At 42.3% G+C, this 25,812-nt stretch overlaps 1 protein-coding gene across 1 annotated transcript in view; it reads left to right on the plus strand.

Moving 5' to 3' along the window:
- The window catches only part of LOC139625669 (guanine nucleotide exchange factor VAV3), a 92,189-nt gene that overhangs the window by 41,697 nt on the left and 24,680 nt on the right, over nucleotides 1-25,812 (plus strand). Inside the window, exons 3-16 of the mRNA XM_071485841.1 lie at nucleotides 2,502-2,560; nucleotides 2,705-2,770; nucleotides 4,665-4,773; nucleotides 5,503-5,604; nucleotides 7,448-7,516; nucleotides 8,152-8,255; nucleotides 8,745-8,844; nucleotides 9,152-9,247; nucleotides 13,209-13,277; nucleotides 14,843-14,929; nucleotides 15,003-15,088; nucleotides 15,814-15,946; nucleotides 20,740-20,849; nucleotides 25,207-25,308. Of these exons, the coding sequence (XP_071341942.1) occupies nucleotides 2,502-2,560; nucleotides 2,705-2,770; nucleotides 4,665-4,773; nucleotides 5,503-5,604; nucleotides 7,448-7,516; nucleotides 8,152-8,255; nucleotides 8,745-8,844; nucleotides 9,152-9,247; nucleotides 13,209-13,277; nucleotides 14,843-14,929; nucleotides 15,003-15,088; nucleotides 15,814-15,946; nucleotides 20,740-20,849; nucleotides 25,207-25,308 (1,292 nt within the window). The remainder of the gene's footprint in view (nucleotides 1-2,501; nucleotides 2,561-2,704; nucleotides 2,771-4,664; nucleotides 4,774-5,502; nucleotides 5,605-7,447; nucleotides 7,517-8,151; nucleotides 8,256-8,744; nucleotides 8,845-9,151; nucleotides 9,248-13,208; nucleotides 13,278-14,842; nucleotides 14,930-15,002; nucleotides 15,089-15,813; nucleotides 15,947-20,739; nucleotides 20,850-25,206; nucleotides 25,309-25,812) is intronic.

Below are 25,812 nucleotides of genomic sequence, written 5' to 3' on the forward strand. Positions count from 1 at the left end.
CTGTACCTGCCAGCTGGCCTCCGGATGTCGTGCCCTTCATTCATTAGTGGAGAGAGTGCGCCATCAACTCTGTCTAACAACTGTGTCAGGATGAATAACTGCAGGGAATATCTGAGGATTGACTCCGAAACAAGCTGTGTCATTGTCAGTGCACTGTTGTGTGTCTGCAGCCCTCACAGTGACTGGCTCTGAACAGCACCTATTCTACATGTTGAGCTGATGGTTAATGGAAGGTTGACATGTTGTAAAAGTTTTGAGATGTCTAATCACTGAACTAATGTGATGCATAGAGAACAAATCACAGCTAGTCCCCACAGTCACGCTGAGAACTGCTTGAAGACTGAATCTGTTTGTCCTCCTCCTCTCTGCAGCAGAAATGGTTGAACCTCCAGGCGCCTGCTTCAGGACCTGAGCTTGTGCTTGGCTGATGGATTGTCAGCTCTAAAGAAGCTCTTTGAGTGCTAGTTTTACTTCTTGTTTCTCATGTAACATGGAAAAAAAGTTTCCATACTGAGCAGCAACACGTGGCTGGTTCTGAATAAGCTGTTGGTTTAGTGCGAGAATGAAAAGATGATAGTTATTATACTGTATTAGTGTAGAATTCAGTCTAAAGAACTGACAGTCACTGATGATCTGGTTTGTTTTATAACAACACTTTGCAGATGTAATCAGTGGAAAATTGAATGTATGTGGACCTTATGCTCACTGGAGATGAGGGATTGTCTGTTTTTAGGGCCAAAAAAAAGGAAACAAAAAAACAAACCAACATTCAGTGTGTGTTTTATTCACAGTCAATAATGAAGCTAAACTGGTTATTAATATAAACTGGTGATCATTTATTTCTAACATAGTATCAGAATGAGGATCCAGTAAAGTGACCTGTAGTGAGGTTGTTGTGCTGTAAAGGGAAGCACAATAACAAATGTTATCTCTACTTTTTATTTCCTGGACTGATGTCAACATGTCAGCATGCAGGTGTGCAGCTCCAGCGCACCTCTACTACCTCCTCATGATGTGTAAGCATCCTACGGTGGCCCTTAGGGCTCAATGCAGCACATCTTAAAAAAGCAAAACACAAACAAATTCTGAAAACATCTTCATCAATTTGACATCACATGTCTGTTACTGTTGTGTTGTGAGTACCTGCAGCTCATCTGTTGTCACACTGAATTTGTTTGTGTTGTGTCTGTTTGCATTGGCTGTGTTTTAATTTGCATTGAGCTCTCAGGGCCACCGTATCATCCACTGTATTTCCACTGTTACAAACACACTTCCCTCACCCCCACCCTCACCTTCACCCCTCACCCCCACCCCACTGTTCAGCCGCTCCCACTACCATCTCCTTTAGATGGTTTAGTTTGTGTTTCTGCTGCCTGTTATCAGTCTGAGGTGTGTGATGATAAAAGGCCTCATCAGATTTAGAGTTTCACCACCTCCTGTTGGACGGATGTGATTAATTCAGGTTGATTGATTAAATATCTTGCAATTAATCAATACATATCTGTTTGTCAGTAGAGGCCCTTCTGCTTAAATGCACTGATACTAAAAACAGCTAAAGTCCATTCATCCTCGGCATCACATACATGAGCTCCACATCAGTGGCACAGGGAGCGTCACATCATGAGACCCAGCTGTGGTAGAGTTGAGAGATGGGAGGATGTCAGCAGAAACATGTTTCTGGGTTGTGTGTGCTGCTGTTTATGGTCTTTAGTGGTGGGGGAGGGGAGAGGCCAGTTGTGCGATCAGTATTGATCTGTGAGAGCTCACGGTGCGGGGCAGACGTTCTCTATGTTGAGTCAGTGATGTGTGCGTGCAGGCGTGTGATGACAGTAGGTGACCCACAAAGAGGTTCAAGGGCTGTTTGCTAGGTTTCAAAACGTGAATGATCAGAGCCACCTGTGAGAGTTGACTCAGGTAATAAAGCCATGTTCAGCAGGTGAGTTCAGCTGTGATTAGTCGAGCAGGTCACACGTGCTCCTGCAGAGTCAAGGGCACCGGCAGGACTGAGCACAGCAGCGTGAAATTACTTGTCATACTAATAGCAATCATGTCAGCCCACGAGGGCTAACGGTTAACTTCACAGCACGATCAATGACGGATCAGGTCATGTGACTCTGGCCTGCTGTTACCGTACTGCTAACTGTGAGTTTTCATGTAACACTGTTCCTCTCCCATTGTTCCTAGTTCCTCAGGTCCAGCTGAGTGAGTCATGAGTCCCAGCAGCTCAGTAATGAATCTGTCTGATGTTCAAACACAGATGAATACTGATGTTATGATATCTGATCATTTCTTTTTACCAGGCACTGTAACGTTGTGTGTCTGTGATGCCGAGCAGCACAGTTACAGTAAGTGTTGTAGTGTTTGAGAATGCTGCCCTCATGTGTCTCCTGTTGGAAATGCAGCAGACTCCACCTACACACTGATGTCGCTCACACCTCTGTGCTTGTTGTTGTAATGTCAGTGGAACTGAGAAGTAACAAATATCCTTCTTACTGTTGCAGGTGATGGATGCACTGTCTAAACTGTCCCACACAGTGATAGCACAACAAACTGGAATCAGGTGTGTCTCATGAAATGACAAAATACAGTGTGTTCTTGTACCATATTAAACAATGTCATCATGTTTGATTGTGTTGATTCAATGTCATTGATTCACTGTAGACTATAACTGAATAGTTTGAGTGTGTCTGTTTTCCCTTTAAAGGCCTTTTCCAACAGAGGAGAGAGTTGAAGATGATGATATCTACAACCACCTGGAGGATCTCATAGAGTATGTGTCGTCGTCGTCGTCGTCCCCCCCCAATCACATTGATGAAAGTGTTGCTGATTTAAAATGTGTTTGAACTTTAGTAACCCGTCTTTGTCTTGCACTTAATATATGATGAGAGCCAGTGTTTAATTAAGCTTATATTTGTAAAGCGCAGCCTGCACTGAGTCAAAAGTCACTTCTTGGATTGAAGCACAAACCATTAACAAATAAGTGGCAGTGCCACTGTAGGCTGTGTTGTCATGTAAGCCAGCAGAGAGTTAATCTTCCACTTGAAAAATGTTTTGGAGGCCTTGCTTTGACACGGTGCTCTGTTTAGTGCTGACAGCTCATAAGTAGAAAGCAGCTCAGCCGTCAGCAGTGACAGAGGAAACCAGCCTGACAGCAGCAGCCAGCTGCCGATGGATCACACTGAACAGAGCCGTCTTCAGCTCTCAGCTCCTGTCTGCTCAGTGCTCAGCAGCTGCTAAATGGACAGAACATGAACAGAAACACACTGATCCACCAGCAGAGCAGCTTCCTCCCACTTTTCAGTTTAATTCATCCATGTTTAGAGCCGACTGTCTGAACTCTTCACTCTAACACCAACAAAATAACAGAGCAAAGTTCAAATGAAGAGTCACTTCTTCAGATGAACTGACACGCCTCTCCTCAGTCATGAACAGCAGCTCCACTCTTTCTGCTTCTCGATGCCCTGAGAAAATCAAATCATGAGTAGATGCATTGAAGCGACTTGATGCTTCACAAAAGGCTGTTCAAGCTCCAGAAATTTTGTTAGAAAGTATCTCTCTTTAAAATTAGGTATTAATGACTAAATAAATTGAGTTGAGAAAACATTTTCAGGGATTATCTGTCAGGGGTCGCAGCTTTATCAGACCCTGATTACAAGAGAAAGGTGGAAAGTCATCTAACTTTGGCCCCGACACTGAGGAGGAATCACTGCGTCTCTGTTCTTCATTATAGAAAACAATCAAATCAAATGATCGATCAGTCAAATAAAACCTCACAGGTATCATGTTTTATTCACAGAACTTAAGTGAATCAGTTTCTAACAGGCGCAGCTGAGTGAAGCTTAAAGGCACATACATACATTTCTAATGATCCCAGTATTAACAGAGAAAACAGGATTAGAACCTGTGTTGTCGAATCAGGAAGACGAGCAAGAAAAGAATAAACTAGACAACCACACAAACCTCCTGCTGTGACAATGCTACTGCAACATACATGAAGGCTGGGGTTAGCAAGTCGTCTGGAATCATGTGTGACTGGAGAAATGAATACGTATTAAACCTTGGTAAAGAAGTTCATTCTCATTCTCAGCTAGTCCATGATTTAAAGATCCTAACCAATGAGCTGGAATCTCCTTATGAACCTGTGGCTCCTCCTACAGTCAGCAGTGTTCCCTCACATCCTTCAGTGTCTTATTTATCCAGGACATGGTTCAGAGGTGCCCTGTGTTTTCTCTCAGCCTGGACAGTCAATTCTTAACCCTCACCCCTCACCTCACCCCCCATTCCTCACACTGACACACCTACACTTCACTCAGCCTTGCTCCTTTACATGCTCTGTGCTCCACACACACACACACACACACACACACACACACACACACACACACACACACACTGACGTGTCATGTTAGCCCAGTTGCTGGGGTATAGTAACTGGCTGAGATGTGAGCAGTCAGAACAGGCCTGTGGTGTCTTTGCTTGTGTGTGTTCCTGAGCCACTTTCACAGCCATGGATTAAATGTTGTCCCTGACTAACAAGATTAGTGTTAAGTATTAAAATCCACGTCAGTTAAACCAGCTGAAGAGACTCACTGTAAAACTCAGACTCAAACAGCAGCGTGACGTTGTGACGTCACGTCACTAACGTGTTCTGCCGTGTGCTGCAGCGAGAACGAGGTGGAGGATGAGGAGGATCTGTACGACTGCGTGTATGACGATGAAGATGGTGGAGAGATCTATGAGGACCTGATGAAGACGGAAGCCATCCCTCCTCCGGTCAGTCCTCCTCTCACCTCAGTGACACTGTCTGCAGTTTGACTTCCACATTTTGGGAAGAGAGGTTGATGAGAAACTCAATATCGAGTTTGTTTTTTAAAAAATGTCAAACAAACATTTTGATGTGAGCATGACTGCAGTGAATTGAATTAAATGAAGATTTGACACATTTATTTTACAGTGAGTCTGGACATCAAAGTCCAGAAAGTTTTCTTCTTGCCTTTTTTTGGTTGCTGGTAAAATAAGCTTTGTACAGAGGCCCTGAAAGACAAATGAAATGTTTTGTGGCCAAGTTTTTTTCTTTTATCTTCTGCATAAAAAGTTTTTTTTTTTTCTCTCTGGCAAGAAAGAAAAAATAAAAAAAAAAACTTTCTAAACTACAAATGTTTTTGTACAGATCAGAAAAAAATCAGCCCTGATATATAAATACAGTTCACAAGAACATATTCTCTTGCTAATATTCAACCTGCAGATGCTCTGAATTTTGTATCTTAGAAATGTAGGAAGTTAATTATATTTTTACTCACATTACAAATATTATATAAAAAGAAATGACTGTCCCTCGTTCGCTGAGACACAGCTGCAGAGTGTGTGAATCTGACTTAGTTCAGTGGGTTGTACTGATGACATCTGGTTGAAGACTCAACAGTTTGTCAGCCCACAGCACTGACACATAGTAATGTGTGTGTGTGTGTGTGTGTGTGTGTGTATGTGTGTGTGTGTGTGTAGGCGTTTCACAAGCAGGCGGAGATCGACATCAGGAGTTGCTGTTTAACAGAGATCAAGCAGACAGAGGAGAAATACACTGAGACCCTGGAGTCTATAGAGAAGGTATAGACTGACCTGTAAGACACGGAGATGGGGAAGAAGGGGGAGAGGGAAGAACATATACAAGAATATCAAAGCTCATTTAATTGGTGTGAAATTTGTGTTTGAACAGTTTATATGATATTTTAATATTTTTTTATATCTATTATGTATAAATATAGAAACAGGGATGAAACAAAGGAAATTGTCTGAAATGGAAACTAAGTCCTACTGTTGGTAAAATTTTTCAAGCGAATGTATTATTATTATTATTATTATTATTATTATTATTATTATTATGGGTGTGGCTGGCTGTTTCTGTGACCAGACACCGAATATATAGTTTTAATGTTTCAATTTGTGAGTAAAAGTGAAGGATTGTGGGTAGAGTTGTATAATCCTGTTAAATTAAAGTGATGTTACTAAGATTAGTGTTTTTTTGGCCAGTGACCCCCTATCACAGGTCTGTGGTTATTATCATGTCTGTGAGCTGTGAGCAGTTGAACTAAAAGGTGATTTTCTCCTTAGATCTCAGATCAATGAGCTAAGTCAGAAAAACAAAACGTTATTTGGTTTAGGAGCCCTGCACATGTCACCCTGCAGTGAAGGGATTTCTGCAGTGTGATTGGTTTAGACGCAGAAATGAACAGAACTGCTCGAGGCTGACCTCCCCACCCTGAGCCCGGTTCTGTTGGAGGTTTCTTCCTGTTAAAAGGGAGTTTTTCCTCCCCCCTGTCGCCAAGTGCTTGCTCTTTGTGGGATCTGTTGGGTTTTTCTCTGTAACAAAGTAAGGTCTTGACCTTACCCTGTAAGGTGCCTTGAGATAATGTATACTATGATTTGGTGCTATACAAATAAAATTGAATTGAATTGAATTTTAACTACTCTGAATGAAGTCAGGAACACAATGTGTTTTTCGACTCTAATAATTCATTATTTATTTTAATTGCATATTAACTACGCAGCTCATTTCAGTGTCAGGAAAAATATAAATGACTTAGTCAAAATGTTATTTTGAGACTAATTAATTAATTCATTCATTCATTCATTAGCCATTCCACTTATGCTTTTAGGGTTGTGAGGGGGGCTGGAGCCAATCCCAGCTGATACTGGGCAAGGGCGGGGCACACCTGGACAGGTCGGCAGTCTTTCACATGTGAACTCCACACAGTCGGCAGGTTCAAACCCAGAACCGACTTCTTGCTGTGAGGCGACAGTGCTAACCATGGTGCTACCCCCCCAGAAACCCCTTAATTCAACTACAGTTTGATTTCATACAGTTGAACGATGACAAGAGCATCAGGAGTCAGTGGCCTGTGCCCTCACAGAAACCAGGGAAAGGACATGTTATTTTAGAAATGAGTGTGTAGTGATGGTGAATCTCTGCACCAAAAGACCAGAACTCAGAGGAAAGCTCCTTTGTCCTGCACGTTTTCCACCTTACGCTGCACTTTTACAGGACTATGGGAGGCCCGCCGTCTCTTGCCCCCCGAGTCACAGCTACTTGTCTTCGCCCTCTTGTGTACGCTCACGTCTGGAAAAAGGCCTCGCCTGATTTCCCAGTGGAGTGTCTCAGTAGATGACTTTCGATATGAAGTGGATGGTGGAATTTAGTTTGGGCTCGCCACTCCTCTGAGATGCAGAGGTGACTGTGCGGCAGCAGGTTTCTGAGAGGAAATCATTAAATTGCAAACTCTGAAAATTAGATTATTGTCGTGACCCAGACAGTCATGCTTGTTTTTGCTGACTGCAGGTCTTTGCAGCTAGGCCCCTATAATATAACAGCCTCTCACAAAATGACTTTCCCACTCTCACTCCAGAGGGACGAGCCTCATTCTTTTGCATTCTCTCTCTCTTTCCTCTGCAGCACTTCATGATGCCCCTCACCACATTTTTATCCATGTCGGAGATGGAGGAGGTGTTTGTGAACATCCCGGTGAGTCACGTACAGTCTAATAATCCCACTGGCTGCTCGACTGACCTTTACCGAATGTTGTTTTTAACACACATACTGAAACGCAGTCTTCATACATGTGTAAATATTCAGTCATTTCTCTGATGTTAGTCCTGGTCCAAGGCTAATCATTTAGATACTGTATCGTTTCTTATGAAGTGATTAATCAGTATGTCTAGAAAAATAACTGTGGATCACTTCCTGATTCCAGCTCCCTGATAACAGCTGTTCACTCAAAACAAGACATTCATTATTTTATAGACCAAACAATAATTGGATTAAAGGACAGGTTCTCTCACGTCCGTCTGAAACCACAGTCAGGCGTCCGCATGAACACTGAAACAAGTTTATCTTGATCATCCGTCCTGTTCATGCTGGACAGCCGAGTGGTTAGGACGTGTACCACATGCGTACAGATGCAGGTGAGTTGTCGGTTCGGTTCCCGACCAGCCCAACTCTTTCCTGCGTGTCATTCCACCTCTTGCTGCCCCTTTCCTGTCACTCTCCACTGTCCTGTCTAATAAAAGCAAAAAATATCTCCTCACTTCCTCTTTATGAGTAAAATTACAGTAAATTCTGAACTGAAGCTGAAGGTAATGTGTTGTGTTGTGTTTCAGGACCTGGTTAAAGTTCACAAATGTTTACTGCTGGAAATCCAGGACTCAGTCCACCACAGAAGTGCCCAGAACCTCCACCAGATCTTCATCACTTTCAAAGAGAGGTGCAGTATTGTCTTCATCATTAATCTCTTCCACTACACTCACGAAAACCCTGACACTCAGCTACAATCAATCACTTGTATTAGTTGAAAGAAGTAGATCTCAGGTGCCAGGCTTTGAACCAGGACCAAGAGACATGACCGCTTCGCTCCTGTTCAGCTTCTTCACACTGTCTCCCAGGACGTTTTAGAAGGGATCACTGTTAAGCCTCCTCACAGCCTTTCTCCCAGTTCCATTAAATACCTCTTAGTGCCACATGAGCCAGTGCATAGTCTCAGATCCTCAGACAGAGGTCTTCTTTCTGGTCCAGAGACCCAGCAGAAAATGAAAGGGGACAGAGCTCAGAGATCAGGCAGGTCTGATGGAACACACTTTAACTGGAGACCAGTCAAAGGTTTGGAGTATACAATATAACACAGTGTTGTGCGAACTCGAGTTCAGAATGAGCTTTTTGCGGTGTTCAGTGTGGTGATGATGTTTGTTGGCTTCAGGTTGTTGATCTATGGGATATACTGCAGCCGTGTGGAGACAGCCATCGCCAAGCTGGACAACGTCAGCAAAGACAGGGAGGACGTACGCATGAAGCTCGAGGTACAAGTTTCAACTCTCTGTGTCATGAATGATCAGTGATCTAGAAGTCACAGCCACAGTGGCAGGAGCTCCTGTCTGCGTGGACAGAGGACGCCCTCAGGTGGTGACCTGAGCCACTGCAGCTGATGTTTGTGTCTGTGAAGCTTCAGTTGTTTGCTCCTTCAGACGTTTCACTGAAGCTCTGAGCCTCTCAGGAGGAAGTAGACCGACACTCTCACTGCTGGTTGTCTTCACAGAGTCTATTTACACATGTCATGTCATTCAGAAGATCATCTACTGATCAGTTTCTTTTGCTGTGTCTGTGCAGGAATGTTCAAAGAGAGCCAACTATGGCAAGTTCACACTAAGGGATCTGCTGGTGGTTCCTATGCAGCGAGTCTTGAAGTACCACCTTCTCCTGCAGGTACAGCGCTCTGGTGTTTTCATGCACACACTCACAGTGAAAACACAAACAACACAAAACTGAGTTGTGATACATTTCACATGTCATAGGTTTATTTTTTATTTCTCTCTGTTGTAGTTGTGTCAGTAAAGAGCAGTTTTTGGGTTCAGAACTTAAGACTTTGTTAAATTGACAAATGAGAAGTCACACTTGAGGACACATCCCTGTTGGTAAGGACAGTTTAACAAAGACACGTCTGGATCATAGCGAGTCAGAGTCCTGGTTAATTCACACTGCAGATGTGGAGATCATGTGATCATCTCCAGCTGCAGCTACAAAACACAAGGTAGTTGTACTTGTTTTGAGATTTCCCATTTCATGATACTTTATCCTACGTTTAGTGAGACAGAATATTTTATCTGACAGCTGTGGTCACTGGTTCCGGCTTTACACATCAAACATTAAATCAATAAATAAAATATGATGCATGTTGTGGGTTAATCTGCCCACCAAGATGTAAAGTCAGCTTCACATCCATCGGCTCCAACATTGAAAAGTCTCTTACGTGTTAATGTTTAAATAAAAGTAATCAAATATTCCATTATGTACATAAAAATGTAAACTTTGAAAGGGCTGAGTCAGTACAATTAGTACACAGTATTTTCACACTGTGGAAGGATCTCAGTACTTCCTCCTCCACTATGCAGAAGCAGCTGTGTACTAACCTGTCTCTGCTCATCTAGCAACATATATTTCCACCATAACTCAGCTGTGATGTCACTATCTGTTGTAGGAAATGCTGAATGCTGGACAGAAACTTCAACTTCAAAGTCCTCCCTGTCTTTGTAGATGACTGTCAGTCAGTGACAGAGCTGAGCTCCATCAGGGAGCATTTGGTTCATTAACACTGCCAATCAGACTGTATGAGTGAGAGGGCTTCCTGTCACTGCCCCAGACCTGCACCAGGGGGGCGCTGTTGTCCATGTTTCATCCCTCCCTCTGCCTTTGTCCTTCAGGCTCTGAGACTCCTCTCGTCTATTTCTGTCTCTTCTTTATGATCGTCAGTCTGAAATGACCCGCACATAATTGTCATCTGATCGAGACAATAAGGGAGGAGGAGAGAGAAAATAGATAAAGTCAAGTGAGGACTGAGAGAGGGAGCAGCAGACAGGAGAAGACAAACAGCTTTAGAGAGAGACAGACGTAGAGGTGAAGTAGTGCGGAGCTGCACCGAGGCCCTGGAGCCCCCAGACAAAGTCAGGGAGAAGTTTCTCATGTGGCTCTGACAGTGGAAACATTCCCTGTTCCACACATTCTCTATCAACTACATTTTTATAATTCTGCGAGTTTATATTTGTAGTTTTTTCATCAATTTACTTTAAATTTTAAATAAATAAGTCAATATGACTACAGCTATGTCTCCTCAGTGGTCTAACACACACACACAAACTATGCACTCATCACACTGGTTGAAGGTGTTGTGTGTATGTTCTATGTGTGTGTGTGTGTGTGTGGAGGTGACAGGAGCACTACTGGAGTTTCCAGTCTCAGTGTTTTTAATCTGACTAGTAATATTACTAATATTTTATTTTATATATTAGTTGTGTGTGTGATGATGAGCCATCGTGTGCAGGATGGTCTGATTCAGGAGGAAACATAATATATTAAAGCAAAATCAGCAAAAAAAAACAAACAAAAAAAACCTTTTCCCTCCTTAAAAATTCAAACTGTCGTTTCTTGCAAAAAACAACAACAAAAAAAGCACCTAAAGTTCTTCAGTTTTTCACAGGCAGGAAAAAAACGCCTCCATGTTCAGTTGCTGACATTCAGATGGGTCATATCAGTGTCTAAAAGCCTAAGATGAAAAATACAGACTTCCACAGTGTGAGGCACAGCTTTGTTTGCAGCAGAGCGTGTGCTGTGTGTGTTATTAACGTCACTAATGAGTGAAGGGTCTGCATGTCCACAGCAGGTGGAATACAACAATACGCCTTAAAGCAGAAGCCACGCGTGTTGTCCTCTTTCATTTGCAGTTTCACAGCCTGTACTTGTTTTGTTCAGGCAGAAATGAGCTGATTTCAACAGGGTTTTCCATAAAAAGTCTAAACTGAGGCTCTGAAGCCCTCTGATCCCACCCCCTCATGTTTGCATGCAACACAAATGTCCCACAAAAAAACTGTAGGAACAAAGAGGTTTTGTTGCGTCAACATGGGCTGAGATCCCTGTGGAACAGCCGGGTAATAGATAGCTGCACCGAATAAAGCATCCACTGGGTTAGTGTCACACATGGTGACAGCCTGAATCTGTACCGCTCATGTCTTGTCACTTCCTCTCACTCCCCAAGTTCCTCTCTCTTGCTGTTTCTTTCTTTCTGTCTTTTTTTGTCATCAATCTCTCTCGCTCTTTCTTCCTCACTGCTGCTCATCACCCCCCCCCCCCCCCCCCCCCCCCCCCCCCCCCCCCCCTCCCACCAAACCCACAGTAAATTGTTTCCCTCGATGAGTCCATCATGTGTGGTCCTGGCTATCAGTGTGACCACTCCCTCCTCTGTATCTCTGTGGATGTGTGGAGGAAGGAGCGAGCATGGGAAAATGGGACTCTGTCGTCTTGCTAGTGATAATAATGCCCAAGTTGAGCTTGACTGACACCAGGGATTTGAGCAGTGCCAGGCAGACATATATATCTCCCTTAGCGGCTCACTGTGTATGTGTGTGTGTCTGTGTGTGTGTGTGTGTGTGTGTGTGTGTGTGTGTGTGTGTGTGTGTGTGGAGGTTGTTTGTATAGACCTGTATGAAGGACATGCATGGCATCCTTCCTTATCCTCCGCTGCTGAGGTCTAGATGTCTTGTTTACGCTGCAGCCAGATATTGGCAAGCAATTTCAGATACACACTCGCACACACACACCTGCAATGGATGAGTGCACACACACACACGCACACACACACACACACACACACACACACATACTATCTGATTCACCTTCTTTCATTTCATATCTGGCGCTGCAGCTCTCTGTTGTGTGTGTGTGTGTGTGTGTGTGTGTGTGTGTGTGTGTGTGTGGGATGTGTGTGTGGGATGTGGGTGTAGTGTGTGTGCAGTGCTCATTAATGTTCAGGTGTTGTTGGGTTGTGATTGACAGATAGCCTCCTGTTCATCTACACATACTGTCACTGGCTCCCAGAAATAATGTTTGACTACGACTCATTGGGAACAGCAAGTACGTTTTGAAGGAGCATTATTGTCATGCGATGTGTTTCCTAATAACATCATGAGCAAAGGTTCATTTACATATTTGTTAGGTCACAAATATGTTGATGAGATCAGAAATTTTCCGGGAAATATCTGATCTTGCAGCAACAACATCCAGTGAGTGACTCAACTGTCTCATGCTTCTGTTTAGTGTTGGACTGAACAAAAGCAAAAATGATTCTGTGATGATTTTGACAGACATTATTATATGAGTCATGATTTCAGTTGGAATGGTCATGTTCCCCGGAAAAGATATAAAAGATGAACAAACATGTTCCTTTATGTCTGGAGAAGATGATGTGCAGGTCGTGTCTCTGTAGCACCACGATGATTCATTTATGATCTGTTGTTGTGACACAAAATTGCAGATCCTGCGATTTGGAAATTGCACTTGGCCAAATATTTCCAAATATTTAAATTAATTGTTCAGTTCTAGTTTAGACTCCTGGTTAAGGTCAGGGGACGATCCTGGTCTGGTTTAATACAGGACTTCTCAAACTAAATAATACTCTTTGGATTAAAAAGCATCACCACACTGCAGAAAACATGGAGACATTTCTTAGCTCAGGGAAAGCTCATGTTTTGGACAGTTTTCAAAGGACAGTGATAGGTCTACCTTTAGAGAATATAATTCCAGCTCAGTGAGTAACAGAGCAGCTCAGTTTTACTCCACAGAGTGAGAGAGGTGTCTCCAGCTTATATTTTGTGTGTGGTTTGTTTCTGTCCAATAGGAGCTGGTGAAACACACTCATGATGCCACAGACAAAGCCAACCTGCGGACGGCACTGGACGCCATGAAGGTACACTTTATATTAACCAGAAATACATTAACTTCATCCCCGCAAATATTTCCAGTAGGATTGGGCCAGTGGGGTCAGGTGGGAGGTGTTCTCATGTCTTGATGAAAACGTTTGGCGTAGGTTTGCATATGGACTGTCGGGACGTGTCCCTACCCATATCTGAGTGAACTCATTTGTACTGTTTGGAGTGAAGTCATTAGCCAATCCCAATGTGTCCTACCAGAGGCTACGTCTCCACAACGACCGATTTAGGCATGCTAGAATTTGATTGGCTGAAAGGTCGGGACTATCTGGAGACTTGCCTCATGCACAGATATGGCACCTGCAGTCAAACACAGGAGGCAAGAGCAGATCAGTGTGCTGACAGAGGTCAGTTATCAGTGTCTGCCCAGACCTGAAGCATGGGAGGAAATGTAGTGTTTCAGATGACTTCCTGTCCTCCGTTGTCTGAACTGCAGCTCACATAACTGAAGGCTGTAAACACGTTTTGTACTTTGTAGATATCACATCACCAACAAAGAGACATCACGGAGCGTTTTCTCCACCAGTGATAGACAGTAAAGTAACCAGCCGGCAGACACAGGGAGTTCAAGTGAAAACCTGCTATAGCTATAACTTAACACCACCAGTCTTTCATTATTAGATTCTTACTGATCAGTCACTGGATCAGCAGCATCTCACTGTTGTAGCTGGTCAAGGTGGAGTGAGTTTGAAATGTGAAATCAGCATCTTGTAATGCTGACTAAGATCCACACACAGTAGGTGTAGAGACGATCATGTTGGTTCAAAGGTAGACTGATAAAAAAATTAGCACTTATCACCTTATGAAAAAAAAAAGGTTTTATTGCCAAATATAATTTTCAGCCAAGTACTTTCATCAGGACCTCATCCAGTTCATTTTTACTTGACTTACTTTACACACCCTGTTCAGCATCACTGAGAGCTGGAGTCTGTCCCAGCAGCTGAAGGTCCTTCACTGAAGAAATCGTTCCATTTATGTTTTGTCATTAAGTTAATACCAAACCATAAGGACCAGAATCATGAACTTTGCTGTTATTGTCACTCTATTTAATGAGATACTCTCAGCCTGCTATGAAGCCTGTGGGACCTCTCAGCCGAACTTTATCATGGTCATAAGTGGCTGCATGCCCACAACTCTGAATAAAGGAATCTGAGTGCAGCATTTATAAGGAACTGAGAAAGAGTGTTCAGTTGAAAGCTGAGAATATTGTTTTCAGACAAGTCGGATTCATTTCTACTGCCTCGTGAGTTTGCAAGTTCATATCAGCAGTGGTTACTACTAAAGAAAGTAAGAACTGCACAAAACAAATGAAAACCTTTTTCACACGAAGGAAGAACAAATGAGAGAAATTAATAAAAAGTAACACAGGGACTCCTCTGTGTGGAGAGCTGAGGGAGTCGCAGTGCACCCGGGACAAAATGAAGGAAAAGCACTTTAATCTCATACTTGCTGCTGCACTTTAAAGTATAATGATATATACAAAACAAATTAATATATAGCAGTTCACTATGTGTTTATCTAATCTGATGTGATGTCTTTCCAGGACTTGGCTCAGTACGTTAACGAAGTGAAGCGAGACAATGAGACGTTAAGAGAAATCGATCAGTATCAGAAATCCATTGAAAACCTGGTAAGTCATGTGACTCCTCCAGATAACGAGTCTTTTACTGCTGTCACATCACCCTCTTTGTCTTTTTGTGTAGAATCAGTCTCTGAGTAACTATGGGAGACCCAAAGGTGACGGGGAGGTACGGGTGGCCTCGGTGGACAAACGAGCTAAACAGGACAGGTGAGTTGTCAGGCTGCCACGCCGCTCGACTGAATGACTGACGGCAGTTTCACTAGAATCAGGTGCTGTGGTTGGAAAAACTACTGTTACTTTAGGCCACAGTGTGCTGTGAATTACACAACAATCAGTCAGCACACGGCGCCTGTCACATGTTTCAGCCGATGTCATGAAGGAGGTCCAGAATAACAAATCACCAGTTGTAGATATTTTTGTTAACTCACCATCAGATTCAACTACATTCAACTACAAACGTTGTTGTGTGACAGGTACAAGTCGATCTTCTTGAAGCTGCACTGCAACTTTTTCATCAGCCAAAAAGAACATTGTTAGTCCTGCCCTTCTCCAGGATTAGGTCGGCCCAACACCTGTCACCCGCCTTGATTAGCTGTCGACTGCATCTTAAAACAACAGCTGCCTTCAGCTGGAGGCAAATATCTGTGAAGCAGCTCAGGAACTGGAGAGGCAGCATTTTCTGACACACAAGAGAAGACCTAAGAGTAATAATAAAAAATATTTAGAAAAATAAAACCTTGTTAAAAGTTTCAGGTAACAATGATTTTTAGTTATGACCACACAGAGTTCCAGACAGACTCTGGCTCATAATGTGTAATGATACAATCATCAGTGTTATAGCCATTAGTGTGTCAGATAAAATGCAGGACACAGTAATTTAACGAGTAACGTTTGCTTTCAATGACTTTGACATTATGTGGTGTGAACCACAGGCACATCTTCCTGTTCGATGCTGCAGTGATCGTTTGTAAGCGGCGGGGAGACAACTACGAAATGAAAGAAGTGATCGACCTGCACCTCTTCAAGGTCACCAACAACCCCACATCAGACAAGGAGAACCGAAAGGTCTGCGCACACACACATACACACACACACGCACAGACAGACATGGTTTCTGTGCAACTGTTAGTGTTTGACTGGGACGTCTTTCAGGAGTGTGTGTCTGCTGACTCTCTGTCTGAAAGAAGAGGTCTGGCTCATCCTCAGGCCTTTGAGAATTTCTTTAGGCCAGGTTTAACCTGATGGTTGGTTGCCTCAGTGATGCAACTAAAAACTATAGTCATTATCGATTATTCTGTTGATTATTTACTTGATCAGTTTATTAGTTATTTTGTCTATAAGATAATATAAAATTAGGAAAATGCCTGTTATAATTTCCTATAGCACAAAAATGCAAAGACATTCAGTTTACAATCATATATTTAACATTGAATTATTGTTTGGTCTGAAAATTGTTGAAAAAATGTACATTACAATTTCCCAAAAGAATGAAAATGGCCTGTTTTGTCCAAAGACATTGTGTTTAATGTCAGAAATGACAAAGAAAAACCACTTGAACCAGTAAAGTCTTCTATTTTTGGCTTAAAAAGGACAATTAATTATTATCAAAATAGCTGCCAATTAATTTTCTGTTAATTAATTAACTATAATTCTAGCTTTTAGCTTTTTTCCCTGCAGACTTTAAAGCACAGGTGTAACTACCAACATTCATGATGGCTGTTTCCTGGGTAACACAGGAGCTTCACAGACATGGCTCTGTCTGTTATATTTAGCTACATCAGTGCTGGAGCATGCAGCTCTGCAGCCATTTTCAGTTACCTGGTTTTTACAGGTCAGAGTGATCACTGTAAGAACAGCCCACTGTTTACATGACTGTTAGCAGCCTTTCATGCACACACAGTCCTATATTCTCATGCTGTTTTTAAAGTATTGTAGAAGATGAAGAAGTATATTAAAGATGTGTCACATTGCAGAAATAGATCAAATTACAGTTCAGAAAAACAACAGTAGTAATGGAGGTGTCCATCACGATAGTAGAACCTTGAACTGTGAATCCTCCAGGCTGTAAGTGAGGAGGCCTCCCATGTGAGTTCCTCCCCTACCATACATGTTTTACAGGTTTCATGTGGCCGTCACCGTGGAGAAGGTAATGCCACAGTCTCCTGAGTTTTTTGGCAGCAGCACATCTCTTTGTGAACATTTCCCTTTCGATTCCAACAGAGTAACTCGATTCAGTGACAATGTTTCACCTCAGACAGGCAGAAACATTAGCTTCAATTAAACCAAGCTCAAGTCAAAAAGAGACCAAGCTGCTGCTAGGTTTTTTCTGCTAGACCCTGACACTGACACTGACACAGACGCAGACGCAGACGCAGACGCAGACGCAGACCCAGACCCAGCCCCAGACGCTGGAGCTGACGCTGACGCTGACGCTGACGCTGACACACACTCAGATTTCACAAAGTATTGAAACACATTTTTCAGTTTTAGCTGCCCACCAAAACAAAAGCTTTCATTGATGAAAACATGGGCTTTGAATTTTAATCCACTGAAAAAAATTTATTAATTTTCAATTCAAGTCAAGAAACTTTATTTGTCCCCAGGGTGCAATTTAAAAGGCACATAGAGCAGTTCTGACAGCCGAAAGGTTCATTTGTACAGGTATCAGTGCAGATACGTCAGAGCTGAGAGGAAGCTGTGATTCACTCTCTAGTTTGATATTTTTTACCTACAACACGGATGCTTTGATTCCTTGGGTGGAGTCTCTTTGAATCAACACTGATTCACTTCACTCACTGAGAAAGAAAATATGTCTTTAGCTTTTAATTTTATGGTGAGTTAACATCCTTGTCAAAAAGCAATAACCCACTTTAGGCTGTGATTTTCAGTCTCTCTGTAACAGCTTTGAATGAGAATGATGTAGTGAGCTTATTCTGCTTTTCCACATACAGCATGTAAAAGTGAGGAAATAATACAATAAATAATATACATGATCAATTGATGACTTATAAAAGTGCTACAAAATAAAAACAACAAAATAAGCATCTCCTATATCATCTAATCAGCTGTAATGGTGTGAAGTCTCGCACTGTTGCGTTCATTATTGCCTCTTTATGACTGAGTCAGCAAAGCTCAGAAACCGTGCTGGACCTCTGACAAACCAATTAACAGCATAATGAGCAGCCATAACAGTGGATCGTAACTGCAGGTTCATGATGAAAGAGTCAAAATGGAGTTACCTTTATTTTATAAACATCTGCACCAACCTCTGCATCCCACTGCTGCCTTCTGTGCTCTGCATCCTCTCATGTGCTGCTAAAATCAACTATGTGCAAAAATCTTTCCGTCTCACAGCAAAAACAACAAAGTCATGAACACAAAAGAGTCTTAAATAATTTGGTGGATGCTTGTTGCAGCACATGTTTTAAGTTGTCTTGTTCATTTACCAGCATCGTACTGAAACAGTGGCAGAGTAGAACAGTCTGCCTCCTCCCAGATGGTGTCATCATTAAACCTTGTGTTGGGCCTGTCTACACACACACAAACACACACGCAGTGAATACTAAGTGCCAAGTGGTGAAAAATATTGCCAATCATAATGAGGAATGATACCTAAGGCATGCCAGGAAACAATGATCTGGGTAATAATGATGTTGTAAATAGCAGACATTAGTAAGCTTACACCCATATGGGCCTATAGAGATGTTTTTTAACAACCTCAGCACCACTCTCCTCTGACGTGATGGATATGATGCAGTTTGTTTGACGACATGTTTATTATGGAAATGCCAAAGATGAAAATGTCTGTCTGAAGGCAGCAGTGATACAAAGAAGTCAAGTGATCACATTTACATGCAAGTCACCTGCAGGTAAAACCAAACGATTCCAAAGTGATGGACAGAGCAGGAGGAGACGTCGTCAGGCTGCTGCTTCACATGTCAGTCTAAAGCTGCTACAGTCTAGATTCGTATAATAACAAAAGATCAAATTACTGTGTGCAAAGAGTCACTCGTAGTAACAAACCCACTGAGATTCATCACATGACCCTGCAGCTCCCCTCAGTCTTCAGCTCTTTGATTTGGTTTTCCTGTCTTCAGCTTCACTCTCACTGCTCTCATAGCACAGTTTTAAACAGCAGCTGTTTCCAGCAAAAAAGAATTAAACATTGGCTCTACAGGATCTGCACAGCCCCACAGTTAGCAGCTACCAAGTGAACATATAGAGCATTATTCTGAGAGCTACTTTCACAGAATAAAAGGAGCTGGAAGCTCCTCATGTCTCATAATACTGGTTACAGTTATTCACATATTGTGTCAAAACACTCAAACTGATCTCAAACCAAACCAGATGAATCAAATAATTTACAAAGTCATCAAATATTAATATCCGAAACTCACATTTTACCAAAAACATCTGAAACTCACATCAGAGTCAAAAATCTGAGTCATGATTCAGCCAAACCTGAACACACAGACATAGTAACACCACTGCAAATAAACATCTGCTCAGAAACCAGAGAAGAAGAAGCTCCTTAGCCAGAAACAACAAAAGAAGAAGAAGCTCCTCGTCGGTGATCAGTGATCGTTGTCAGTTCATCCAGTGGTTCAGAACAAACAGGAAGTTAAAACAGCTCATTCAGTAAACTTCATTTTACAAAGTGTAAAAAAACATGGGATAAAAAATTTAAAAAAAAATAGGGCTCAAGTTGAAGCCACAGCTGACCTCACTGTATCTATGGCATATTGACATATTTCCTGTTTGTTGTAAAAGTTTAGTTTATGTCTGTTGTGTTATCCTGAAGAGTTGTTATCACTCAAATGTTGCCGACAACATATCTGATTCATCATTCATTCATCTGACTGACAACTGACAGATAATGACTTGTAGTTGAAGATGTGTTGCTGAAAGTTTGTACTATGCATCCATGGTTTGTACAGACTGTATTCTTTGAACCTTGACTCCTGCAGTAGAGCATTTATGGCTCAGTGTTGCTCAGTGTGTAGGTAGCTATATGCTAACAGGCTCACCATCATTAACTATGTCAGTACTGTGTTCACAGATGGATTTGACTTTGTTTTAATGTTGATTCTGTTTCTGAAATACCCGCATGGTGACAGGCGTCTGATAAACAGTTTTTTCGGAGAGAAATTCGTTACATTCTCGGCCTAATGTGTGATCTGGCTAAAAAGAGCTGAACTGACAGAAACACAGACAAACATCTCCTCCTTCTGTACAAATTGGGAGCTAGACGATGTCTTTGCTGAGGGTAAGCCTCGGTGTCCACTGGGACTGCCTCTGTGGAGCGCTGCTTTCCTCTCCTCTCTCAGAAGAAGAAAAGATGAGCCGCTGTGCCTCCCTGACAGCACCGTGAGCTTCAGAGCTGAGCGCCAGAAGTTTCAAACCACAACTTGGAGCTCACAAGTGTCTGTTTAGTGATGCTATTGAAAAAACAGAGGCATGTGTTGACACAGGCTAATAGACTAAGATTCAGCCTGTGAGGTGGGTGATGGTGGGCGTTTACAGGCCCTATTACTCCATGGGTCTGTGCATGCAGTCTGATGCCCAGCTGTTATATGGCACAGCCACCTAACACTTGTCTCGTCTTCCCCCTCATGCTCTTCCTCTCTGTTGTGTCTCTGTGTGTCAGTTTGCCGCCCTCCAACCCTTCAGCCTTTGTGTTTGCTCTCCCTGAGGCGTCCCTCTTCCATTTTGCATCTCTTTGTCTCCATCTGTCTCTCTGCATCCTGTCTCACTCAGCTCCTTCCACCTTCTGCTCCGTTTGTCTTCCACTCACTTTGTTTATTCACTGTTGTTGTACTTTCTGTTTCAAATGTGTGTGTTTTTCTTTCCTGTTGCAGTGGTCCTACGGATTCTACCTCACTCACAACCAGGGACAGAGTGGCTTTGAATTTTTCTTCAAGACCAAAGAGTTGAAAAAGAAGTGGCTGGAGCAGTTCGGCATGGCCATGTGAGTGTGTGTTTTCTGTGTCTGTGTGTGTCTGCTCTTGCGTGACAGTGTGATAAGAGTGTGTGTCTGTCTCAGCAGTATTTTGTCACAGCATCAAAACGCAGCATGTAGTCTGTCCTGTTCTTCAGGTCGGGCCACATGATGATTTATGACACACGACTCAGTGACACAAAGATGAGCAGATAAAAAGATTCTCTAAAACAGAGAAATGCACATGGCCACATAAAAAATACTGAACTCATGCATGAGGAATCTACTGAATCCAGTATTTTATACCCAGAGAACACAACAGGTAAATTTAGTCTAAGCATCAGGTGGGTGTAGTTAAACTGAATCAACCAGTCCTCATCCTGAACGGGGTCCAAATTCACCTCAGGTGACAAACTGGTGACAGAAGAAACTATCGTATTCTGCTTGTAGAGACAAGAATAACTGAGAGCTGGTCCCTCAGAATCTCCACAGACTGTACTGCTTCTCACAGCAGAGCACATCGCAGAGTCTGACGGAGGTCGACTGTAGTAGCAGACTTACTGTAGCTATTGAAGAAACACAATTTCAATTAGAGAAAAGTGTATAAAATATGAATGGATGGATATAAGATACTGTAAGGGGGGGGTGGACAGTGACGTCAGTGGTTTCACTACATGCACCAAGCATCACTAATGAAATTTAACGTGGCTCATTGATATTCACGATGAAGTGTACTTTCTATACTGTGTGCAGCTGACTGGGACTGGTATCGAGTGACCCTTTCACTCACCCACTCACAAACACATGCACACTGTGGGACGTCACCATCCAGCAGGGATAGGTTCATGAGTTTGTGTGCAGCACATGGACAACTCACTTGGGAGAAGCTGCAGATGGCGAGGTGGACCTCCCTGCCTCTGCTGACAGGAAGTCCTTTACTTCACTAACTTGATGGTAAAGGCAGTAGAACAATAACAGAGGGACCAGGACTGAGGCAAACCAAGTGACTCATGTGACTCAGGCGCAGGGAGCTCACAGAGGTTTTAGTACGAGTCATTTTCTGCACATTTACAACAATAAAAGTCATTTTCTGCACATTTACAACAATAAAAACACGTAGTGTGTTTTATTGTGCTAAGCTCATGCACTGTTAAGATGCTTCTGATACACAGGTGATTACTATAGTGATGGAACTAAACCTTCAGAGTCATTATTTGAACGCGACCCCTGTATTAGGACCAGTCAGTCAGAGTGATAGCTCCGTCTGCTTTGTATATCCGTTGATTGACCTTTAGGGTTTTACACTTTTATTCAGCTACTTCTGTTGCAGCAGTATGAGCTGTACATGTTGGAAACTATTTCTGCAAATGATTCCTGTGAAGTCTTTTATTATGAAATACATTTAGATGGTTGATACTGTTGTCTTACACTCAGAGTTTCATGACCTAAAGGCCTAAAAAAAAAACTCTCAGAGAAATAATGTTGTAAAATCTCACAGTGAAGCTTCACACAGTCAGTTTGTTGAGAAAGAGACTGAAAGATGTTGAGTCATTTAAAACATGTTAGTTCTGATTATCATATATGATAATGTGCACATTTACTTATCGATTATTTGTACAGATATGGCAATGGATGTATTCAAAGCGTGAGGGGGACGGATTTCTGTGCTACAACCTTGACAATAAAAAATTTTACATTTTCCATGGCCACAAATATTTTGAGTGTAAAGCTGAACTCCACTGTTATTATGATTGAAATGCTGAAGATGTGGCAGGTTAGTGATTTCAGACTACATTAATCTTCAGCTAATGAAGAACTGACCAATTAATCAGTAAACATGTGATTAGAAAAACCACATCATCTCCATTGATGATAATAAGTGGACAGTTATTATTAATGAAAAGCCAGAGTCAATAACTTTTATATATTCTAATCTGTGCACAAGAACATGAGATTAAAAACAGACATTTATTTGACATTGAAATTTCAGTTGTACATTATTATTCAGTTGTACAGCTGTGCTACCATCCATTCACAGGCCTCTGAGGGTCATGGTGATTCAGTCACTAAACCCTCACCACATACACCCACACACCTCCTGCAACACCACAGACAGAAACCAACATCCTCCAGAGTCACCATTCAGATTGTTATTAGATCAGTGTGTTGTTGGTCACCTGACTGACAGCCACAGCAGCAACAATTAGTTAAGAGCAGTGTGGCTCTCAAGCAGGTGCAATAACAATGAAAACACAGAAATAAAAAAGAGAAAAGAGAAATGAAATGAGACCTGTGAAACGTTTTCAAAGCAGCAGGCTTTAACAGGAAGTGAAGAAGAGGATCAGAGAGATGAAGCTCGGAGTGATGTGAGACTGAGAAAAGAGGGGCTGTGGCTGATTAGAGTTTGGGGCTGAATTAAAAACCCACGAGACCAGAGAGGCGTTGCCAGATAATCACTCAGTGCTTCCCAGTAGCTGATCAGGGAGCAGTTGTTTTCTCACGTACCAACCTCTGCTTGACTATGACCCAGCAGCCACCAGGGCTCAGTGGACAAGCTGGACCTGAAAGAGGTCGGTCTACGTCAGAGAGAAAAAGGAAGCTTAGGGATGTTTTTGTATTTAACATATCCAGCATCTTTCATTGTGATTATTTTATTATTTATCATCGGGGAAGTGGACCCCCTGTCTTCTTAAAGGCAGACATATTGATTGACCCCAGTGCAAAGGAGACCACCCTTTCCTCTTCTATCTTGTTTGTCCTATTTCAAGAGAACATGTCGTGGGCTTTCAGTTTGACTAATTATTTCTTGTTCTCAGAAGTAGCACCTGCCCATATTGACCAAAAGCTTATGTAACAGTGTCATTGTGTGTCTTTGCTGCAGCACTGAACACAAAGGAAGACCTCTTCAGTTTCAAATAAACAGGCTGTGGTGCTGCAGGCTAACTTGGGCAAATCCTTACTTTTCTTTCTTTTACACACACACACATAGAGAGACACACACATATATGCGTCCATGTCCCAAGGGGCCATGAACACCTCTTGTGTTCACTTCAAGCAGACCTTGCCTGTCTGCTCCTCTCTTCTAATTCCCTCCCTCCCACTTCAAAGAGCAGTATCAGTGAATTGTTTCTGTAGCCGTGAAAAAGTTTGTTGGCTTCAATTATGAGTTGACATTCATTTTTCGTTTTGCTTTGAAATGAATGTTTTCAGCAAAAAACAAATGAGTTGAACAGCTTAATTCTTTTTCATTCCTTAATTTGTACATCCAGTGTTTGTTAGTTTGGTCCAACTGATGATGTAAACCCAAACTGTTAATGAATTCTGCTCGTTATAACTTTGACATGTTCATTTGCATATAGACATATTACACCACATGTAATAGCATGGACACGTCTGACCTGAACCATCAGGTGATGATCTTTCATTCCTTCCAAAAGCCACTGCTCATCACTGTCACATGGTATGAGGAGAGGCTGTGGGCTAATCCCTTCACCCTCCCCCTACCCACTCTCACTCTGTTTGTGTGTTCGTGTGGAGGGTCTGCCACATTTGACTGTTTCATGCACACGTGACTAAATTAGGTTACATTGTGTTTTAGAACAAACATGTCGCTGTGTACCTTAGAAAACAGTACATGTCCTTTTTATTTAACTCAATAGTTTCAAGAACTACGGGGAAAACAAGGATCTAATCAGATTAGGATTAAGATTAAAATCTGATTAAGATGTCAAACGAAACAAAAATGTTCAACAAAATAGAAGCATGGGAGTTCATTTTTATTTATTTCATTTCATTTTTTTTTCACAAGCTCAGTATGTTAAGACTGTATTGAAAGCCATGGCACTGCACCTAAACCTACATCTTCGTCAGTGCTCTGTATAAAAATATATTTTAGATAAATATTGATTTTATTACGGTCTCCTTTCTGATATAGTTTGGCTAGAAAGGTGAAAGGTGTTCATACCCTCCTTAAGGAAGAGACCTTCACAGAGGGTGTAGGGGTGCACTTGGAATTGGGCCTAAACTGAAAACTCTGTGGTGTGTTCAAGGACACTCCAACACTTGAGTTTAGCTGACAGAGCATTTTAATACAAGAAACAGATAGATCTGCATTGTTCTTCTGAGAGGTTTGGTTTCAAACATCACAGTTCCTGAATTCTAAACGTTTTGGCAGCTTGGAAAATGTTCAGGAGTAATGCTGCAAAGATGCATGAACAATTTGTTCTTAGTGTACTGAAGTACTCCACCAGTACCAGCAGTTTGGTTCTCTGGTGTTACAGCTGTGCAACACTTCAGGAAGATTAGTCACTTTACTTCAGTGGCTGAAATGATCAGTGTTTGTTTTATGAATTGAGATTTTTCAGTGACCAGAACTTCTCTTGTTTAGATCCAACATTCGTCCTGAGAATGCCACTAACAACTTCCATGAGTTTCGTATGCACACCTTTGAGGGCATCCCCTCCTGTAACTCCTGCCACATGCTCCTGAGGTAAGACACCAGTTATCATTCACACACACACACACACGCACACACGCACATACACACACTAGAAGAAGCCCAAAATCTCTTCAAGGCTGTCGTTAGACATAAAGACTGAGGACAAGATGTGGACTGTCTCCCCTTCCTTTGAAAGCCTTCCACTCCTCCTGTTCCTCTCCAGTGTACCCTGACAATCTATGCGTCACTTTCCCTGTGCTCCTCTCTTCCTCTGCACATGTGCCTTAGTTACACAAAGTTTCTTTTGAATTTTCTGAATGGTATCAACACCCAGAGGACCGTGCCTCACGGTCTTTCTCAAAGTGGGAACGACTGAGTGGTTTCACCTACGAGGACGGTGAAGAAAAATGTGTGTCACACTTCAGCACTTCTTCAAGGCGAAGGATGGGGAAGGGGGACAGGCTTATTGCACTGTGAATATACAGAGCCAGGCACTGAGTCCACCAGCATTTTCTGAGAATAAAGCTGTGCAACTTTCTATGATCCTCTTCAACT

Source organism: Trachinotus anak, unplaced genomic scaffold, assembly GCF_046630095.1.
Source record: "Trachinotus anak isolate AG129_WGS33_773 ecotype Australia unplaced genomic scaffold, CSIRO_AGI_Tana_v1 ptg000009l, whole genome shotgun sequence".
Classification (NCBI taxonomy): domain Eukaryota; kingdom Metazoa; phylum Chordata; class Actinopteri; order Carangiformes; family Carangidae; genus Trachinotus; species Trachinotus anak.